This window comes from Choloepus didactylus, chromosome 6 (assembly GCF_015220235.1).
Source record: "Choloepus didactylus isolate mChoDid1 chromosome 6, mChoDid1.pri, whole genome shotgun sequence".
NCBI lineage: Eukaryota > Metazoa > Chordata > Mammalia > Pilosa > Megalonychidae > Choloepus > Choloepus didactylus.
The window spans coordinates 150401477-150421172 of record NC_051312.1 but is presented as its reverse complement, the minus strand read 5'-3'; the positions used below and the strand labels follow the sequence as shown (position 1 = coordinate 150421172).

Below are 19696 nucleotides of genomic sequence, written 5' to 3'. Positions count from 1 at the left end.
AAAGGCAATATAGCAAAGTTAAATTCAAATGGGTGGGGGAAGACATAGGGGAAGGGTATGGGACTCCTGGCATTGGTGATGTGGTCTGACTCTTTATTCTACTTTGGCTTAATACTATCTTTCCTTTTGTTGCTTTCTAGCTGTCAAATGTTTTTGTCTCTCTCTTTTCTTTTTCTTTTGTCTCTCTACCTTCTTTGACTCTTCCTCCTTTGTGGAAGAAATGGAGATGTCCTTATATAGATAGTGGTGATGGTGCTGAATACATAAATATGTGACTATACAGGGAACCAGTGGTTGTTTACTTAGGACAGAACCTATGGTGTGTAAACAAAACCATCTTTTAAAAAAATGGGTTGCCAGGATATAGAACGAGGCTAAAGAATGGGGAGCAGTTGCTTATTATGAGCAGAATGTTCAACAAGGGTGAACTTAAATGTTTGGAAATGCACAGAAGTGATGGTAGCATTGTGAGAATAAATAACAGTGCTGAATGGTGTGTGAATATGATGGAAAGGGTAAGCTCAGTCACGTATGTCACCAGAAGGAAAGTTGGAGGTTAAAAGATGGGAATGCATAGAACAGTGAATCTTGTGGTGGACAGTGTCTGTGATTAACTGTACAAATATTAGAAATCCCTCTCATGAACTAGAACAAATGTATGACACTATAAATAGAAGTTAATAATAGAGGGGCATATAGGAAAATATTTATATACCTATTGCAAACTATATACTACAGTTAGTAGTATTTTAACATTCTTTCATCAACAGTAACAAATGTACTATACCAAAACTATGCATCAGTAATAGAGGGGATATGGTTAGGGGTATGGGAGGATTGGAGTTTCCTTTTTTTTGTCTTTCTTATCTGGAGTAATGAAAATGTTCTAAAAATTGAAAAAAATATAGTAATTGTGGTGATAGATGCACAACTGTATGATGGTACCATGGGCAATTGATTGTACACTTTTGGATCTTTGCATAGTTGTATGGTATGTGAACAATCTCAATAAAAAAATTTTTAAAAAGTAAATAATACGGGGGAGGAGTAGTATGGGATGTTTTGGGTGTTCGTTTTACTTTTATTTTTATTCTTATTTTTTGGAGTAATGAAAATGTTCAAAAATTGATTGTGGTGATGATTGCACAACTATATGATGATACTGTGAACAGTTGTTTTACACTTTGGATGATTATATGGTATATGAGTATATTTCAATTTTAAAAAAACTTTTTAAGAAAAAAATTAAAAACTTATGGGAGGACGCAAAGACAGTGCTGAGAGGGAAATTCGTAGCTCTAAATGCTTACATTAAAAAAGAAGAAAGATTTCAAATCAAGATACCTTACCTCAAAACTGGAAGAACAAAAAAAGAAGAGCAAACTAAACCCAGGAATGAGCAGAAGAAAGGAAATAACAAAGATTAGAGTGGAGATAAATGAAACAGAAGACAGACAAAACAATAGAATCAACAAAACCAAAAGTTGGTTCTTTAAAAAGATCAATAAAATTGACAAACATTTAGCTAGACTGACAAATTTAAAAAGAGAGGACACAAAAGACTATAAAATCGGAAATGAAAAGGGGGACATTACTACAAACCCCACTGAAATAAGAGACCATAAGAGGATACTACGAACAGCTATATGCCAACAAAATAGGTGAAATGGGCAAATTGCCAGAAACACACAAACTACTTAATATCTCAAGAAGAAATAGAAGATCTCAACAGACCAGTAACCAATAAAGACATTAAATGAGTAATCAAAATCCTAACAAATAAAAACCCAGGACCAGATGGCTTCACTAGTGAATTTTGCCAAACATTCCAAGAAGAATTAACACCAATCCTTCTCAAACTCTTTCACCTCCCTCAACCCCCTGCCCTATAGATGCAGATATCCTCAACAAAATACTAGCAGACAGCGTCCAACAACACATTAAAAGAATTCTAAACCATGATCAAGTGGGATTTATTCCAAAATCAATTAATGTAATACAGTACAATAATGAATTGGAGAAAAACCACATTATCATCTCAATTGATTCAGAAAAGGCATTTGACAAAATCCAGCACCCCTTCTAGAGAAAAACACTTAGAAAACTAGAGAAGGAAACTTCCTTAACATGATAAAGGCATATATGAAAAACCCACAGTTTACACCATACCCAGAGCATAACACCTAACATCATAAGACTGGAATGGGCATTTCACATTTTTGAGGAGGTTCAGTAAATAGACAGAAAGGGGTGCCAACCGCATTAATAATAATGGAAGTGAAATTCAAACCACAGTGAAATATTACTGCAGACCCACCAAATTGGCAAAAGATCTGGAACAAGACAAGGATGCTCACTGTTACCACTGATTCAACATTGTACTGGAACATTGCATTCTTTGCAGGTGACACAATCCTAGAGAAAATCCTGAAAAGTTCACAACAAAGCTCCTAAAGCTAATAAATAAATTCAACAAAGTGATGAGGCAGATGATCAATGTGCAAAATCAATATCACTTCTGTACACTAGTAATAATATGAAGGAGAAATCAAGAACAAAGTCCATTTACAATAGCAACTGAAAGAATCAAATATCTAGGAATAAATTTAACCAAGGATGAAAGTTACAAAACATTGCTAAAAGAAATCAAAGGTGACATAAATAAAACACGAGGACATTTTGTATTCAGGGATTTGAAGACTAAATACTGGTAAAATGTCAGTTCTATCCAAAACGATTTACAAATTCAGTGCAATCCCAATCAAAATTCCAACAGCCTTCTTTGCAGAAATGGAAAAGCCAATCATCAAATTTATATAGAAGGATAACAGACCTCAAATAGCCAAAACCATCTTGAAAAAGAAAAAGTTGGAGGACGTATACATCCCTATTTAAAGCTTTTTACAAAGCCATGGTAGTCAAGACTGCATAAGGATTAATGTGTAGACCAATGGAATTGAACTGAGTTCAGAAATAAACCCTCACATCTGTGACCAAATGATTTTTGACGAGGGTGTCTTTGGTGAAGGGTGCTGGGACAACTGGCTATCCATATGCAAAAGAGTAAAGATGGGGAGAAACTAAGATGGCGGCTAGGAGAGACGGCAAAAAAACGCCTCCATGAAAAATACTAGATAAATGCCAGAAAGTGACCCAGAACACAATTCCAGCGATGCTCAGCCGGACAAGGTCTACTAAATCCACAGGGACCGTGCACTTTGTGAAACCGGGAGTGTGCATTCTGAAACAAGTGAGTAAGCTTGCTGAATATCCGGCAGCCACGCTGCAGTGTGGGGAAACTGTGGGTTGGCATTTGGAGGCAGACTAGTTCTTTTTCAAAAAACCCAAAAGTGGCTGCAGATAGAGCAGCAAGAACTGCACAGTGAAGCATGGCAGGAATGGGCTGTGCAAACACCTCAATATCTGGCGTGGAAGATAGCCTTTCACACACCCACTGCTAATTGTCTTGGAGTGAGGCAGGCATAGGTGAGCCAAAAGGGGAAAAAAAGCCACGCCCCTTGCAGCCATCTTCCCGGCGGGCTGGGAACACACCTGCCTGGTGCAGGCGCCACAGCCCAGAGCCACGCCAAAAAACCCAGGGTGACAGGAAGGGTTTCCAGCAACACATGAACACACCACAATATCAGGCGCAGACAATAGCCTTTCGTGCACCCACAGGTAATTGTCCCAGAGCTCGGGTAGCGGGGCTGTGCCAAAAGGGGGAAATTAACACACCGCATTCAGCCATCCTTACAGCAGGCTGGGAATGCACCTACACAGCCTGGCAGCCCAGAACTTCCCCTGAGGGACAGCGTGCTCTTGTGATGTAGCATAGCCTTCCCTCAGCAGAGGTCCTAGAAGGGCAGAAGGGCGCGGCTTGGAAGAGGGACCCACTTGGAAATCCCAGGGACCATACATCAATACCAAGGACTTGTGGGTCAGTGGCAGAGACGATCTGTGGCGAGACTGAAAGGAAGGTTTAGACTCTTGCAACAGCCTTTAATCTCCAGGAACACCTGGGAGGTTTGATTATTAAAGCTGCCCTGCCTCCCTAACCGTTCAGACACACGCCCCACATTCAAGGCAGACAGCAGCAACAACACACCCAAACTTGATGCGCCAATTGAACCCCACAAGAATCAGACCGCTACACACCACGAAGACAAAGTTGGGGAGAACTGACTTGAGGGAATAGGTGACTCATGGACACCATCTGCTGGTTAGTTAGAGAAAGTGTACACCACCAAGCTATAGATTTGAAAACTTAGAGATTAGTCTTTGAATAATTCTACATATCCTAAAAGAACCCTATGAAGTAAAGCAAATGCCAAGAGGCCAAAAACAACAGAAAATTTTAAAGCATATGAAATAAACAGACGATATCGATAACCCAAACCCAAACACCCAAATCAAAAGATCAGAGGAGACACAGTACTTGGAGCAATTAATGAAAGAAGTAAAGACAAACAACAAGAGCATGGCACAGGATATAAAGGACATGAAGAAGACCCTAGAAGAGCATGAAGAAGTTGCAGGAGTAAATAAAAAAATAGATGGTCTTATGGAAATAAAAGAAACTGTTGACCAAATTAAAAAGATTCTGGATACTCATAGTACAAGACTAGAGGAAGCTGAACAACTAATCAACGACCTCGAGGACCACAGAATGAAAAATGAAAGAACAAAAGAAAGAATGGGGAAAAATTGAAAAACTAGAAATGGACCTCAGGGATATGATAGATAAAATAAAACATCCAAATTTAAGACTCATTGGTGTCCCAGAAGGAGAAGAGAAGGATAAAGGTCTAGAAAGAGTATTTAAAGAAATTACTGGGGAGAACTTACCAAACCTTCTCCACAGTATAAATACACAAAGCATAAATGCCCAGCGAACTCCAAATAGAATAAATCCAAATAAACCCACTCTGAGACATATTCTGATTAGACTGTCAAATACTGAAGAGACGGAGCAAGTTCTGAAAGCAGCAAGAGAAAGGCAATTCACCACATACAAAGGAAACAACATAAGACTAAGTAGTGACTACTCAGCGACCACCATGGAGGCGAGAAGGCAGTGGCATGACATATGTAAAATTCTGAGAAAGAAAAATTTCCAACCAAGAATACTTTATCCAGCAAAGCTCTCCTTCTTGTTTGAGGGAGAGCTTAAATTTTTCACAGACAAACAAATGCTGAGAGCTTTTGCTAATAAAAGACCTGCCCTACTGGGGATACTAAAGGGAGCCCTACCAACAGAGAAACAGAGAAAGGAAAGAGAGAGATATAGAGAAAGGTTCAGTACTAAAGAGATTCAGTATTGGTTCATTAAAGGACAATAAGAGAGACAGGGAAAAAATATATCTGACAAACATAAACCAAAGGATAGGATGGCTGATTCAAGAAATGCCTTCATGGTAATAACGTTGAATGTAAATGGATTCAACTCCCCAATTAAAAGATATAGATTGGCAGAATGGATCAAAAATTATGAACAATCAATATGTTGTATGCAAGAGACATCGTAGACACAGGGACACAAAGAAATTGAAAGTGAACTGATGGAAGAAATATTTCATGCAAGCTACAGCCAAAAGAAAGCAGGAGTAGCAATATTAATCTCAGATAAAATAGACTTTAAATGCAAGGATGTTATGAGTCAAAGAAGGCCACTACATACTAAAAAAGGGGCAATTCAACAAGAAGAAATAACAATCATAAATGTTTATGCACCCAATCATGGTACCACAAAATACATGAGACAAACACTGGCAAAACTAAAGGAAACAATGGATGGTTCCACAATAATTGTAGGAGACTTCAACACATCACTCTCTCCTGTAGATAGATCAACCAGACGGAAGACCAATAAGGAAATTGATAACCTAAACAATCTGATAAATGAATTGGATTTAACAGACATATATAGAACATTACATCCCAAATCACCAGGATACACATTCTTCTCTAGTGACCACAGAACTTTCTCCAGTGGAACATAAAACAAGCATCAATAAATTAAAAAAAAAAAAAATGAAATTATTCAAAGTACATTCTCTGACCACAATGGAATACAATTAGAAGCCAATAAACCATCAGAGACTTAGAAAATTCACAAACATCTGGAGGTTAAAAATGAGGGGAGATGAAAACATTCCCAGATAATCAAAAGCTGAGGGACTTCATCACCAGTAGATCAGTCCTATAAGAAATGATAAAGGGAATTGCACAGGCTGAAAGGAAGGGATACTAAACAATTGACTGAAACCACATGGAGAAATAAAGATTTCCAGCAAAGATCACCTGGTAAATATAAATACCAATACTACTGTATTGTTGATTTGTAACTCCACTATTTACTTTCTATAGGATCTAAAATACATAAAGTATAGTGATAAATCAGTGGTTTTGGACTCAATGGAAAATATGTAATTTTTGACAAGAACTACATAAAGGTGGGGGAACAGGAGTATAGGAACATAGTTTATGTGTCCTATTGAAGTTAAGTTGATATCAAAGAAAACAAGATTGTTATAGATTTAGAATGTTAAATTTAAGCCCCACAGTAAACACAAAGAAAGTATCAGAGAATATAATCATAGAGATAGAAAGTAGAGTATGGGTTAAGAGAAGTGGGGGAAGGGGCAGTGGGGAGTTAATAAGAAATAAGTATAGGGTTTCTGTTTGGGGTGAAGGGAAATTTCTAGTAATGGATGGTGGGAAGGTGATAGCATTGCAACATTGTGAATGTGATTAATCCCACTAAATGGAATGCTTGGGAGGGGTTGGAATGGAAAGATTTATGCTGTATATATGTTTCCACAATTGAAAAAAAGACAGTCTAAATAGATAATGGCAATTAAATGCCATAGATGATCCTGGATGAGATCTAAGAATAGAGGAGAAAAGGTTCAAAAGGAAACAATTGGGACATAAGAAAAAAATGAAATATAGAATGTAAGCTTTATATCAATGTTAAATTTCTTGAATTTCTTAACTACACTTAATGTGATTACATAAATGAATATTCTTGTTCATAGGAAATGTATATGTGAATTATTTGTTCAAGGACGTGTGCAACGTGCTCATATTTTCAGAAGACAGAGCAATAGATGATGGAGATAGGGAGGGAGGGAGGGAAAGAAAAATGGTAAAGTGTCAAAATATTAAAGTTGGTAGATCTGGGTATTGGTGGAGGGGGTTGGGGTAGGCTGGAGTTGTGTGGGGGGGGGTTGTATTATTTTTGCAACTGTTACTGTAAGGTTGAATTTATTTCAAAATAAAAAGTAAAAAATTTAATTAATTAAATACCAGGAAAAGATTTTTTAAAAAAAGAAGAAAGGTGGACCCCTCCCTCACACGATGTACAAAAATTTACTCAAAATGGTCAAAGACCTAAATATAAAAACCAAAACTTGAAACCCCTAGAAGTATACACGGGTTAGCATCTTCAGGACTTTTTGTTAGGCAAGTTTCATAGATTTTACACCAAAAGCACAAACAATAAAAGAAAAAATAGATAAATGGAATTTCATCAGAATTTAGAACTTTTGCGTATAGGACTTTACCATGTAAGTAAAAAGGCAGCCTACATAATGGAAGAAAATATTAGGAAACCACATATCCAGTAAGGGTTTAATACCCACAATATGTAAAGATTTATGTATATACAAAGACAAACCACCCAATTTGAAAATGGCAAAAGACTTGAATAGACACTTCAAAAATATACAAATGACCAAAAAACATGGAAAAATGTTCAGTATTATCACCCATTAGGCAGGTGAAAACCACAATAAGATACATTTCACACCCATTAGAATGGCTCCTAATTTTTAAAAAATGGAAAATAAGTGTTGGAGAGGTTGTGGAAAAATAGGAACACTGGTTCGTTGTTGCTGGGAATGTAAATTGGCTCAGCAACTGTGGAAGACAGTTTAGTGGTTCCTTTGAAAGCCTAAGTATACAATTACCATATGACCAGTAATCCCACTTGTAAGTGTGTACCCAAAAGAACTTAAAGTAGGAATTCGAACAGAGGTTTGCACACCAGTGTTATCGTTGACTATTGTCAAAAGCTGAGAACAACCCAAGTATCCATCAACAAATGAATGGTTAAAGCAAATATGGTATATGCATACAATGGAATATCATTCAGAAGTAAAAAGGAATGAAGTTCTTTTATGCATGTGACAAACATGGATGAACCTTGAAGATATCAAATTGAGTGAAATAAACCAGACAACCAATGACAAATCCTGTATGACCTCACTTATATGAGATAAGTAGAATAAGTACATTCATAGAGTCAGAAACTAGAGGACAGGTTACAAGGGGCCATGGTGGAGGTAGAGAATAGGGAGTTAATGCTTTTATTGGTACTGAGTTTCTGTTTGGAGTGATGGAAAAATTTTGGTGCTGGATAGTGGTCATAGTAGCACAACACTGTGAATGTAATTAATGCCACGGAATTATATTTGAATGCGGTTAGAAGGGGAAATTTCTGGTTGTACGTAATGTACAAGAAAAACAATTTTTTAACACCTTAAGAATGTACATTGGACCCTAATGTAAACTACAGACCATAGTTAATACTATAATTATGATAATGTTTCATCAATTGTAATAAAGTTACCACACTAATGCGAAATATTAATAATAGGGAAAACTGCAGGGGATAAGGGATATATGGGAACTCTATTTTCTGCAGTTTCTCTAATTAAAAATAAAATGAAGCCCAGAAAATAAAATAACTAAAATTAAAAATTCATTGAACATTTTGGCAGCATATTGGGCCTAGTCGAAGAGAGAACTAGTGAATAGAAGAGAAATAAATTACATGAATGCTGCTGAGAGAGACACAATAGTGGAGGCTACAGTGGAATGTTATAATGTTTCATCAATTGTAACAAAGTTACCACACTAATGCAAAATATTAATAATAGGGAAAACTGCAGGGTATGAAAGACACTAGTCCACAGGTAAGTGGCCCACAACCCCAAGCAGGACTAGGACAAGAAAATATGAACCTAGACGTTCTAGAGAAAAATTCAGAAAAAAAGGAACCAAATCCTAAAAGCAGCCAGAGAAACATAGCAGAATACCTTCAAAACAAGGTCTGACTTTTTAGTAACTTCAGAAACCAAGTAGAATGATATCCTGAATGTGCTGAAAGAAAATAACTGTTGATCTAGATTTCTACACAGTGAAAATATCTTTCAAGAATGAAGACAAGATAGACATTTTCAGACACACACAAAGAAAATTCTTAAGGATGGGCTTCAAGCAGAAGTAAATGAGCACAGAGGGCAGGTCTCATATACCAGAAGGAGTGAAGAGCATAGAAAGAGGGAAACTGAACAGATATGAATAAACATTGCTTGTAGAAAAGAGTAATAATGCCTAGTGGGGTTAATCAAAACACAAGAAGTAAAATTGCAGACAGTAGTAATCTGTAAGTTGCAGGGTGGGAGTTGGTTGGAAATGAAGTTAAAGTGGTTGAAGAGCCTTATGTTATCCAGGAGTACGAAAAGGTTTTGATTAACTTTAGACTTTTATAAGTTAAGTACATGTATTATAATTTCCAAGGTAACCATTAAAAAAGAATAGGAACAGATTGCAGCAAAAGAGCTAGAAAAGGATTGCTCTACTTGCTGTCAGTATTTATAATAAACCTGTAGTAACTAAAGATTGGCATTAATACAAGGACAGACAAATGGAACTGATAAAACCTGGAAACAAACCCATGCATTTGTGTACACTTGATTTATGATAGAGGTGGCAGAGTAGAGGAGAAAAAACAGACTTCGATAAATGTGTTGGGTCTACTGGATCACGAAATTACTTCCAGATGGATAAAGAAAAGACCTAAATAGAAAAAGCAAAAAAATAAAATAAAATAGAAAACAAACCAAAAGAAAAAAGAAAGTAAAAGCAAAACAAAAATCTTTCATAAGATAATTTGGGATAGGGAATGGTTTTTTAAAAAGATCAAAAAGCAGTAACTGTAAAGGAAAAGATTAGTAAGTTCAATTAAATTAAAACTTAAAATTTTAGGTCATCAAAATAAACCATAGAGAGTTAAAAATACAAGCAAGCCACAGAGGGAGAGAGATACTTGTAACAGATAATGAACAAATGGCTTTATCTGTAATGTGAAAAGGACTCTTCTGATGGATAGGTGGACAACTCAACTGCAAAAGACCTGAATGAGCATTTCACATATATTGAAGAAGTTCAATCAATACATAAAGTGGCACAACCTCAGTAATAAGGGAAATGAAATTCATACCACAGTGAAATGTTACTACAGACCCACAAAATTGGCAGAAATGTAAAAATCCAATAATACAAGTGAGGATGTAGATCAGCACAACTTGTACATGCTGCTGGTAAACACGTTTAGTACAGTCACTTTGGAAAATAGTTGAACATTTTCTGGTAAAGCTGAAGATACGCAGTCCCAGCAGTACATAGCCTCAAAAAAAGCATGCACACACTAAATCGCTTGTATGCAAACATTCACAACAACATTGATCGTAAAAAGCACAGAACTGAAAACAACCTGCAAGTCAAGTCCATCAAGAGGAAAATAGATAAATTGCAATATCATACAGCTACAGGTGATATGAATTATTCCACAGTGTTGAAGGCAAGAAGACAAAAATCATGCAGTATGACTCAATATATATAAAGTTTAAAAGAGACAGCTCTAAACTTTTGTTTATGGCAGAGATGGACAGGCTTTCCCTTACATGGCAGTGTAAATCTCTCAGGCTTACCTGCCAGAGGGGCTCTATTGCAACCCTGCTACTCAGCGCTGCCACAATAGTGCAAAGCAGCCCTCAACAGGACGTGGCCGGGCAACAAGAACCGCTCCCTCATTTATGGATCCATGCATTTGAGATAAAACTATTTTAAATGGAAAGAAACAATGACCATAAAAGGCAGGCTAACAGTCACCACTTGGAGGGAGGAAGGAAAGGCAGGCTGGTGACAGGCAAAGACTAATGGGCAGCACTGGGATACTGGCAGTGTTGCACAGTTTTTGGCTTTAGAACCATCTTTTAAATGTCCATCAGAGTTGTATGTAAATTACATTTCATAATAAAACTAGTTTTAAAAAGTAAAAAGTGTCAGGGCTTCTTTAAAGAGTTGTTATAACATTTAATTTTATGTGGACTTTTGTTCAGTTTGACTTTGAATTGCTCTGCTTGTTTTCTGAAATTTGTATCAAAGAAAAGAATTTTAAGTAGTAATGGAAGGCTATTACCTATGATTTCTTTTTAAATCACATAAACACTTAAAGTAAAAGATTAAAATACCATATAACACTCCTACTTTGATTAACAGTGAGCTATACATTAGATAATATATGTTGGCAGTTTGGAGACATACCTCGCAGTTAGTATCTTGGCTTTCTTTATGCCAAAATATTGACAGATACCCTCTTTTCTTTCTTTGTTCACAGGCTCAGTAGATGAAGGGGTCACAGAGGGCTTACCCTCGCTGCAAAGCACTTCTGGCACTAATGCCCACGCGGATGACGATGATCGGTTAGTACATAGTTTTCTTGTAAGGCTTGTGCTTACGACTAAATTGAGCCATTTTATTTTGGACCATTACTTGAATGTATTTTTTAGAGTAATAAGGTGATATTATCAAATTAGAAATTAGGCCACTATACGCTTTTTGCGAGAGGATTTCCAAAACTACCCCATTCTATTGCTTTAAATATTGTCTGTATCGGGGGTTTGCAAACTAGGTCCCACAGGCCAATTCTAACCCAACACCTGTATTTGTAAATGAAATTTTATTGGAACACAGCCCTGCTGATTTGTTTACATCTTGACGTGGGTGCTTTTACACTACAATGGCATACTTGAATAGTTACACCAGAAAACATATGGCCTGCAAAGCCAAAGATACTTACCATCAGGTCTGCTGTGAGAACAGTGTGCTGGACCCTGATGTAAAGCCCCATAATTCCCAAGTCGTTAGCTCCAGCACTGACCCTCACTGCTTGATATTTCCACATAGATGTATAAAGGGAATTTTTTCAGACTTAATACAGCCAAAACAGGACTCTTACTTCCAACTCCCCGTCTAAACCCTGCTCCTCCCTTCTTTCCCATTTCAGTAAACAGCATCATCCTCCCCCACAATCTTTTAGGCAAAATCTCTGAGAATCTTTTTTTTTTTTAATAGAAAAATGCAATTTTATTGTGATATACTCACACACCATCCAAAGTATTCAGTCAGTGGCTCACAGTATCATATAGTTGTGAAAAAGGACACCCAAAACATCCCATTTCCCCTATTATGTTTTTTCTTTATTTTATTTCTCATCTGTCTAGGAATTATTCTTGATCCTTCTTTTGCTCAGCACTCATTCCCCACCCCCATATTTAGTCCTTCAGCAAGTCCTGTCAACTCTCCCTGCAGAATATATCCCTGATCTGTCCATTCTTCCTCCATCTCGTCTACACCCACCCCCATCCAAGTCACCACCATCTTTTGCCTTTGATTGCATTCTTTCCCTAATCCAACCCATTCTCACAGAATAGCCAGAATGATCTTGTTTACAGTTTAAGTAAATCAGATTACGTCACTATAGGTCAAAGATAGACAAGTAAACAGATCATCGGAAGTGATCTGCAGAGAGTTCTGTTACTCGACATAGTAGGGCACCCACTTAAACCACCAGTAAATCAAAGAAGACTTTCTGGAGGAAGGTACATTTCAGAAAGTGAGTAGTAGTTATCTATGCAAAGAAAGTAAGCAAGGAAAGGAAGTTAAATGTCCAAAAGCCCAGCATTGAGAGATAATGGCACATTGGAGGAACACTTGAAACAGGGTATGTTTGGGGAATGTGTCAGCAATGCGATTGAAAAAGAACACAGAGCCCAGATCTTGAGGAGTCTTATGACTTGCGAAAGGGGTTTAGACTTTATTCTGGAGATAACAGTGAGCTGTTGTGGGATTTAAAGCAGATGGGTGATTTAATCAGATACGACGGGTACAGTGAGGAGGAGGATAAAGAAGGGTGTGGCGCTAGAGAGAGGGAAATAGTAATTCAGGGTTGTACTGATGAAGACCTAAATTAAAACAGTAGTGGGAAGGAAAGGATTAGAGAGGTAAAGGATCTCTAAGGTCAAATAGTTTTATACGTTCCGTAGTCTTATGTCCATGCTAAAATTAAGATGCTGGACATTCTGGATAACGTTGTTTTTCATAATGTGATAGAAACTTGACCTAACAATGAACCTGTTTCAAAAGATCTTTAAATACATTTTTTTTCTTTTGTTTATTTAAAGTTGATCTACAGAAATGTTCATTCAACTTTAAAATCAGAGCCTGGTTGCCTTCTTTGGCTTGTTTTTTTTAGATTGGAAAATGTTCAGTATCCCTACCAACTCTACATTGCTCCTTCTACCAGCAGTACAGAACGGCCGAGCCCGAATGGTCCAGACAGACCTTTTCAGTGTCCAACTTGTGGGGTGCGATTTACCCGCATTCAGAACCTAAAGCAGCACATGCTCATCCACTCAGGTAATGCCATCTCCCCGGTGCACAAAAACCTGGCCTTTTGGAATCCCAGTTAAAATAGAAAACGGTGCTTTCGAGTTAAAGAAACAAACAAAAAAAAACTTGGGAAGTCAGTTGAGAACAGATTAGTGTGGGTCTGATGCTGAAATGGTGCAGTGTCCAAAAGCCTTTTGCCACGGCATTAGCTTTCTGATTAAAATTTAATAGAGGTGTGCCCGTGTGTGTAATCATAGAGAGATAAGATAGTGGAAATATTAGGTGTGTTTTATGTGTGATGGAACATGAGCATAGATGGTAAAGCAGATGGGGTTAAAAGGACATTTGTGGGTATTCTTTGTACTGTTCGTGTAACTTTTCTGTAAGTTTGAAGTTATTAGTAAATGAAAAGCTAAAAAATTAATAATAGGTTACTTCTGCAACCCTAAATTTCTTTATACCCTTCTTAGTCAGCTTTGTAGTATTTTTTAGTATAAGACAATAAATGATGTGTAAAACAGATTTGAAACTTAAATTCAGTGATTGCATAAAGGCTTAACAAATTCCTATAAGTAAAACACTGACCTCTGATGGGCAAGTGGATTCTACATATTTTTTCCTATCAGTATTATATTAAATACTCAGAAAGCCAATTCATGAAATGATGGTTCTGTCATGATCATTATGACCAGAGATACTCAAATTTTCCTTTTTTCTTCTCATTTTTGAGATAGGGAATAGAAAGTAGGTTCTGATCATTTTCACCTCTTTTCAATATAAACCTCACTACTTCAGTGAAATGAAATGATAAATGCTTTTACATGGAGATTCTGGTTCTGTTAAATGCTCTGGTTTAAATGTATTTAAAAGTCTGTAAAACAGATGATTTAGAAGGGTATTCAAAAACCAGCTTGAGTATACATTACCTGGCTTACCCTCCCCAGGCCTTTTTTTTTTCCCTTTTTCTTTCTTTTTTCCTTTGTCTTTTTTTGTTTTTAATGCATTAGTAACTTGTCAAATGTTCTGGTTCCTTTTCTGAAATACTGAATTAGAATTCTTTCTTGCTAGTAATTTTTGTCTTTTCAAATTATCTATTGCTACAGAATTATAGTTCAGAAATTTGTTAAGTTTATGGCCTTTTATTTTATTTTGTTTTTAAATGCTATCTTGCTTTGCTTTATTTTCTAGGAATTAAACCCTTTCAGTGTGACCGCTGTGGGAAAAAGTTCACCAGGGCTTACTCGCTAAAGATGCATCGCCTAAAGCATGAAGGTAAACGCTGTTTCCGGTGCCAGATATGTAGTGCCACTTTCACTTCCTTCGGGGAATATAAACACCACATGAGGGTTTCCCGGCATATTATCCGCAAGCCTCGGATTTACGAGTGCAAAACATGTGGCGCCATGTTCACCAACTCTGGAAATTTAATCGTGCACCTGCGGAGTCTGAACCATGAAGCGTCAGAGCTAGCAAACTACTTCCAGAGCAGGTGAGGTGCACGGCAGAAACCTACCAGGAAAACTGCTTTCTACATTCTCTTTTCCTGCTTGTAGGGCAGCCTGCTATGGGTTTAATCAGGTTGCCCATTAATTGATCACATTCATTTATAAGTCCCACTATCCATACTCTGATCTCCTGATCTGATGAAATTTTGCTGAATCTTCTGTATATATAAAGTTATAAATATTCTTATAGTTGGTATTGAAACTCTTTTTCCTACAGATGTAGACTGCCTACCCTCTTGATTTTTTCCCCCATAATATAAAGGCTGAAGTAATTCTGCAGTGGATCTTAAGTAGAGCTTATTGTAGAATTTATCGACTATACTTGGTGATGTTGGATTATTTCAGACTCTGAATGTTAACCTCTTGACCATTTCTCATTTTTTCTAAATTCTATATAAAGAAAAATACATTTACCAATAAGAACATATAAGACATTAACAGCAACTCTAATGGACAGGCGTGTCTTAGATCAAATGAAATTTTTTCCTTTTTTCTTTCAATTTAGAGCTCCATGCTTTTAATGTTAATAACTTACAATAGAGTTAACCATTCTGAACTACAGGATATCCTGGGAAATCGGGAAACCTGTTTCTTGTTCTGGTTCTGCCACCAACTGCTTTTGTTATTGAACATGTCTCTTTATGGGTGAGAAAGTTTGAAACTTAGAGAAGATAAAATGAAAGCTTTAAACAAGATGATCCCTAAGGTCTCCCCTAGATGTAAAATTCCATTGTTTATTTTTAATGTTTTATCAGAATTGGACATCTGTGGGAATCCTTAGTTTCTTATAAATTGAAATCTTTCTAAATCCTTTCCATTTTAAATCATCTTTATTTTTAAAGACTTATTTTCCAGTACATTGTGGGTTATTCCTGCATAGATTTTGTTTTTCCCTTCAAACCAGGCACTGATTTTAATGTGATCATTCCTAATTCTGAACATCTGGTTGTCCTGTTCCTAAACCTAGATTATGCATATCATATTCAACATAGTTTAATATGATATAGTTTGTATATTTTCACATATATTGAAAATTTCATGTATAAGGTCATTGATGTACAATGAGTTAGTTAACCAGCTTTTATCCAGGAAGTAACAAAGCTGCTTACCCTATGAGTAAGCCAAGAAAAGTCAAGCCTAACTTAATCCAGTGACCGTTACGTAAGTGAACATGCTACTTGCATTTGTTTTATAAACAGAAGCTCCGCTCCACAGAATAAGAAAGACTGTTCAGGTGTCCATAGTGATGCTGAAACTGATCACAAATCTTATCTATTGGTGGGAGGAAGAGCTGACATACTTTGGTTCTGCTGGATGGCTTTGGCTCATATTTAGGAAAGTATGTAAGCTGAATGTTCCTGAGTTTTCATCTTCATACAACAGACTTCCATTCAAGAATCAGTGAAATGAAAAAATCCTGATCTTGTTTTACAAATCACGTCTTTTTACTGTATCTTATCTACTGCTGCTGTGAAAATTAACTCTATTTCCTCCTTTGCTCTTATCTAGTGATTTCCTAGTACCGGACTACTTAAACCAGGAGCAAGAAGAGACACTCGTTCAGTATGATCTTGGAGAACACAGTTTTGAAAGCAACTCCTCTGTCCAAATGCCTGTCATTTCACAGGTTTCTTCAACCCAGAATTGCGAAAGCACTTTTCCTTTGGGGTCTCTTGGTGGGCTGGCAGACAAGGAGGAAGAACTGCCGGAGCAGCCAAAGACCAGTGCCTGTGTCGAGGCAGCCAGAGACGACCCCCCGAAATCGGAGCTGTCTTCTATAACTATTGAGTGATTTCGTGGTTTGGTTTCATTTTTGGTTTTTTGGAAAGTGCCTGTGCTTGGTCTTGTATATTTAATTTTAATTTTTTAAACAAAAAAAGGGTTTGGGAAAGAATTTCCCTTTTTACTTTGTAAGCCTTGCAACTGATGTTTTTTCATGACTGAGAGATTGCTTCTGTAAGTACACAAAAACATGACGTTGAAACATAATAGAAACTATAAGACTTAAGGAGAAACAGTTGACTTAAAACATATCAGTTTCTTCTTCTGTTGTTAAAAGTAGGCTGATAACAGATCATTAGGTCAAGAGGAAGTCAGGTGACTGTTGACCTTCCTGATGTGAAAGGGACACCAGAAACAAGTTTCTAATGGAATCTGACAAGTGACCTGAGTAGACGCTTACTTCTATACTCAGGATAGTGTACAATAGTTTGTAAAGCCTGTGATTTGGGGAAGTATTTATGGTATAGCTTTCTTTAAAATTATTACAGTAAATACTTCTGGAATCCAACATACTCTTTTAAGCTTTCTTATTTCTATTATGATTTTTTTGGGTGAGAAATTGGTGTCAGGCTAGACAGTCCTTGAACCTTTACAGTACCACTCTTCCAGATCGTCTTCCCTTCATCCATGAAAGAAGGCAAAAAATCGTAACTGAAAAGAGTCAGGCTGTGCACAAAATGACCAGGCCTAGAGGCCTGCCGTGGGAGGAGCCTAAATCCCAGCTCATAGGGACTCTCTTTAATACTGCTTTTCTGATTAAAATTGATGTTTACCTGGTCTTTGAATGTTAGTGTCTGGCTGATCAGTTCATTGCCCAATCAGTTTTCCTCTTGCCCCATCAACAATACTTTCTCTTGCATATACTGGCTAGCTCCCTTACAAAAGAAAAATATTGGAGATAGTCTATATTTTATATATGGGTTTATGTACTGTTTGAGATGTTTTTGTTGTGCTGTTTTGGACAAAATAAAGAATTCTCTGTTAAACCTATGTTCTTACCCCAACTAAGATTGTTTACAAAATCCCCTATGACAGTGATGCACTGTCCTTGTTCCAAAATATTTTTAGATATTTCCAGGTTTATTAAAGGCAGTTACTATAGTTATCTACACAATGTAAGCAATAATGTAAAATATAAGATTATAAAATGATCTATGATTCATAAAACTGTTGGGGTTAAAACAAAAGAATTGTTAAGACTAAAGAAAAACTAAAAACCTTAAATTAATGAATATCACCTATATTGCTGCTAAAAAGTGCAACATCTTAGTTTATAGTGGACATTGATATGATGCTCTTGACGGGAGTATACTTTTTATCTGATGCCATGAAAGCATCACTGACCCTGACCCTGAGTATTTTTGAGTCCATGAATAATGACCTCAGAGTAACTTTTTTTCTATGTATATACCCACAGTTTAGTAATTATGACAGCACCCATTTGGATTAGAAAAGAGAAACAAAATACAGTTCCTTAGTCAAAACACAAGTCTGAACTTTGTTCAGGTACTAGACCTTAATAATAAAATATATTTTTAAATTATAATGTGATTTAATTGTTTCATTTTTTAAAATTGGCTGATTCTGTATTTTTTTACCCTCACAAATGTAAAGGAAGGGAAAGTAAACTCATTAAGATTCTTGTAGGCTAAGATTCTGTCTCTTCCCATATCCTGTTGTCCTTGTTTCCAACTCTTTACCTCACTCCTGAACCTGTTGTTTTCCCCTTTGCTCCCAAACATAGGTAGTAGTATACATTAATTTTTTGGGAAAATCAACATATACAGGTTATGATGGGCTTCCACCATTTATGCTTCTTTACTGAAAGAGTTGAATTGCTTTCTACCAGACTGTGATACTTATTACAGTACTACTGTGTCTCAACTGGAAAGGTCAGGAATTTTTATTTTTAATGTCCTATGATCTTTGAAAACTGTTCAACCTACCAGGAGATAAATCTCAAAGTCAATTTTAAAATCCCATGTTAGCAAGACAAAGAATAGGGGTAATTATGGCCAGAAATTTTTGTCATTGCCCTCAGTTCTGAAAACTTAAGAAATTTTTTAAAAAAAAGGAAGGAAAGATTAGGCTTGCAAAAAAGAAATGTGTACGAATCATTTCAGGATTTGTTGGTTGAAAGAAGGTTACCACATCCCCTATCCTGAGAGCTCTCCATTAAGATAAGAGAGCCTTGCACAATTCTGGCAGCTCTCAGGCACTCTGACCGTGTTCTCAGGATAAAGGATGGCCAGCACTGCCTATTCCTTCCCAAGTGGAAATTCTAGATTCTCGTTGGTAATTACAAATTGTACAGATTCCCAAGTTCTATGGGAAATTTGAATATACTGTGAAAATGCATACGTGGCTAATTGTCTCCTGCTCAAATCGTATCAACACAGGTAATTAACCAGTATTTAACATAAACTGCTACAAAGGCCTTGTATTTCCTATTTCAGTGAGGCTCTGCATTTTTCTTGATACATGGTTTAAGAATATTTAGCTTATAGGTCTGTTTTAGGAAACTAAGGTGCAAGGAATAATTGTACATAGTATTTAATTAGATTTATTTAAAATTCATCTGTGTGAGGGCTCCCTGGATGTATAGTTTTTACCAGAATATATGGAAAACATTGCAAAAAGACGAAAGCCAGTTATAATACCCCATCGATTATAATTATTAGTATGACTAACCATAAAAATATTTCAGTTTAGAATAATAATTCTAAGGGTAATTTTTTGGTATTTTAAAGGGCTTAAATTTTAGGATGCAGGATAAATTGCCTTTTTTTAAACTAAACATTTTATACTAGAAAAACTTTTTTTTATTCTGCCAATGGAGGTGACATACTTTAGAAGTGAACAAAGATATTTTCCTATGTGCTGCATGT

At 36.5% G+C, this 19696-nt stretch overlaps 1 protein-coding gene across 5 annotated transcripts in view; it reads left to right on the top strand.

Annotated features, from left to right (window-relative positions):
- The window catches only part of ZBTB44 (zinc finger and BTB domain containing 44), a 77404-nt gene extending 59050 nt beyond the window's left edge, over nt 1-18354 (top strand). For 2 of the 5 annotated variants that reach the window (XM_037841964.1, XM_037841965.1), the window contains exons 3-6: nt 11468-11552; nt 13385-13548; nt 14710-15010; nt 16536-18354. In XM_037841964.1, the coding sequence (XP_037697892.1) occupies nt 11468-11552; nt 13385-13548; nt 14710-15010; nt 16536-16818 (833 nt within the window). In that variant the 3' untranslated portion in view covers nt 16819-18354. The remainder of the gene's footprint in view (nt 1-11467; nt 11553-13384; nt 13549-14709; nt 15011-16535) is intronic. The other 3 variants (XM_037841966.1, XM_037841967.1, XM_037841968.1) reach the window with 3 other exon arrangements.
- The last annotated feature ends 1342 nt before the right edge of the window (nt 18355-19696 follow it).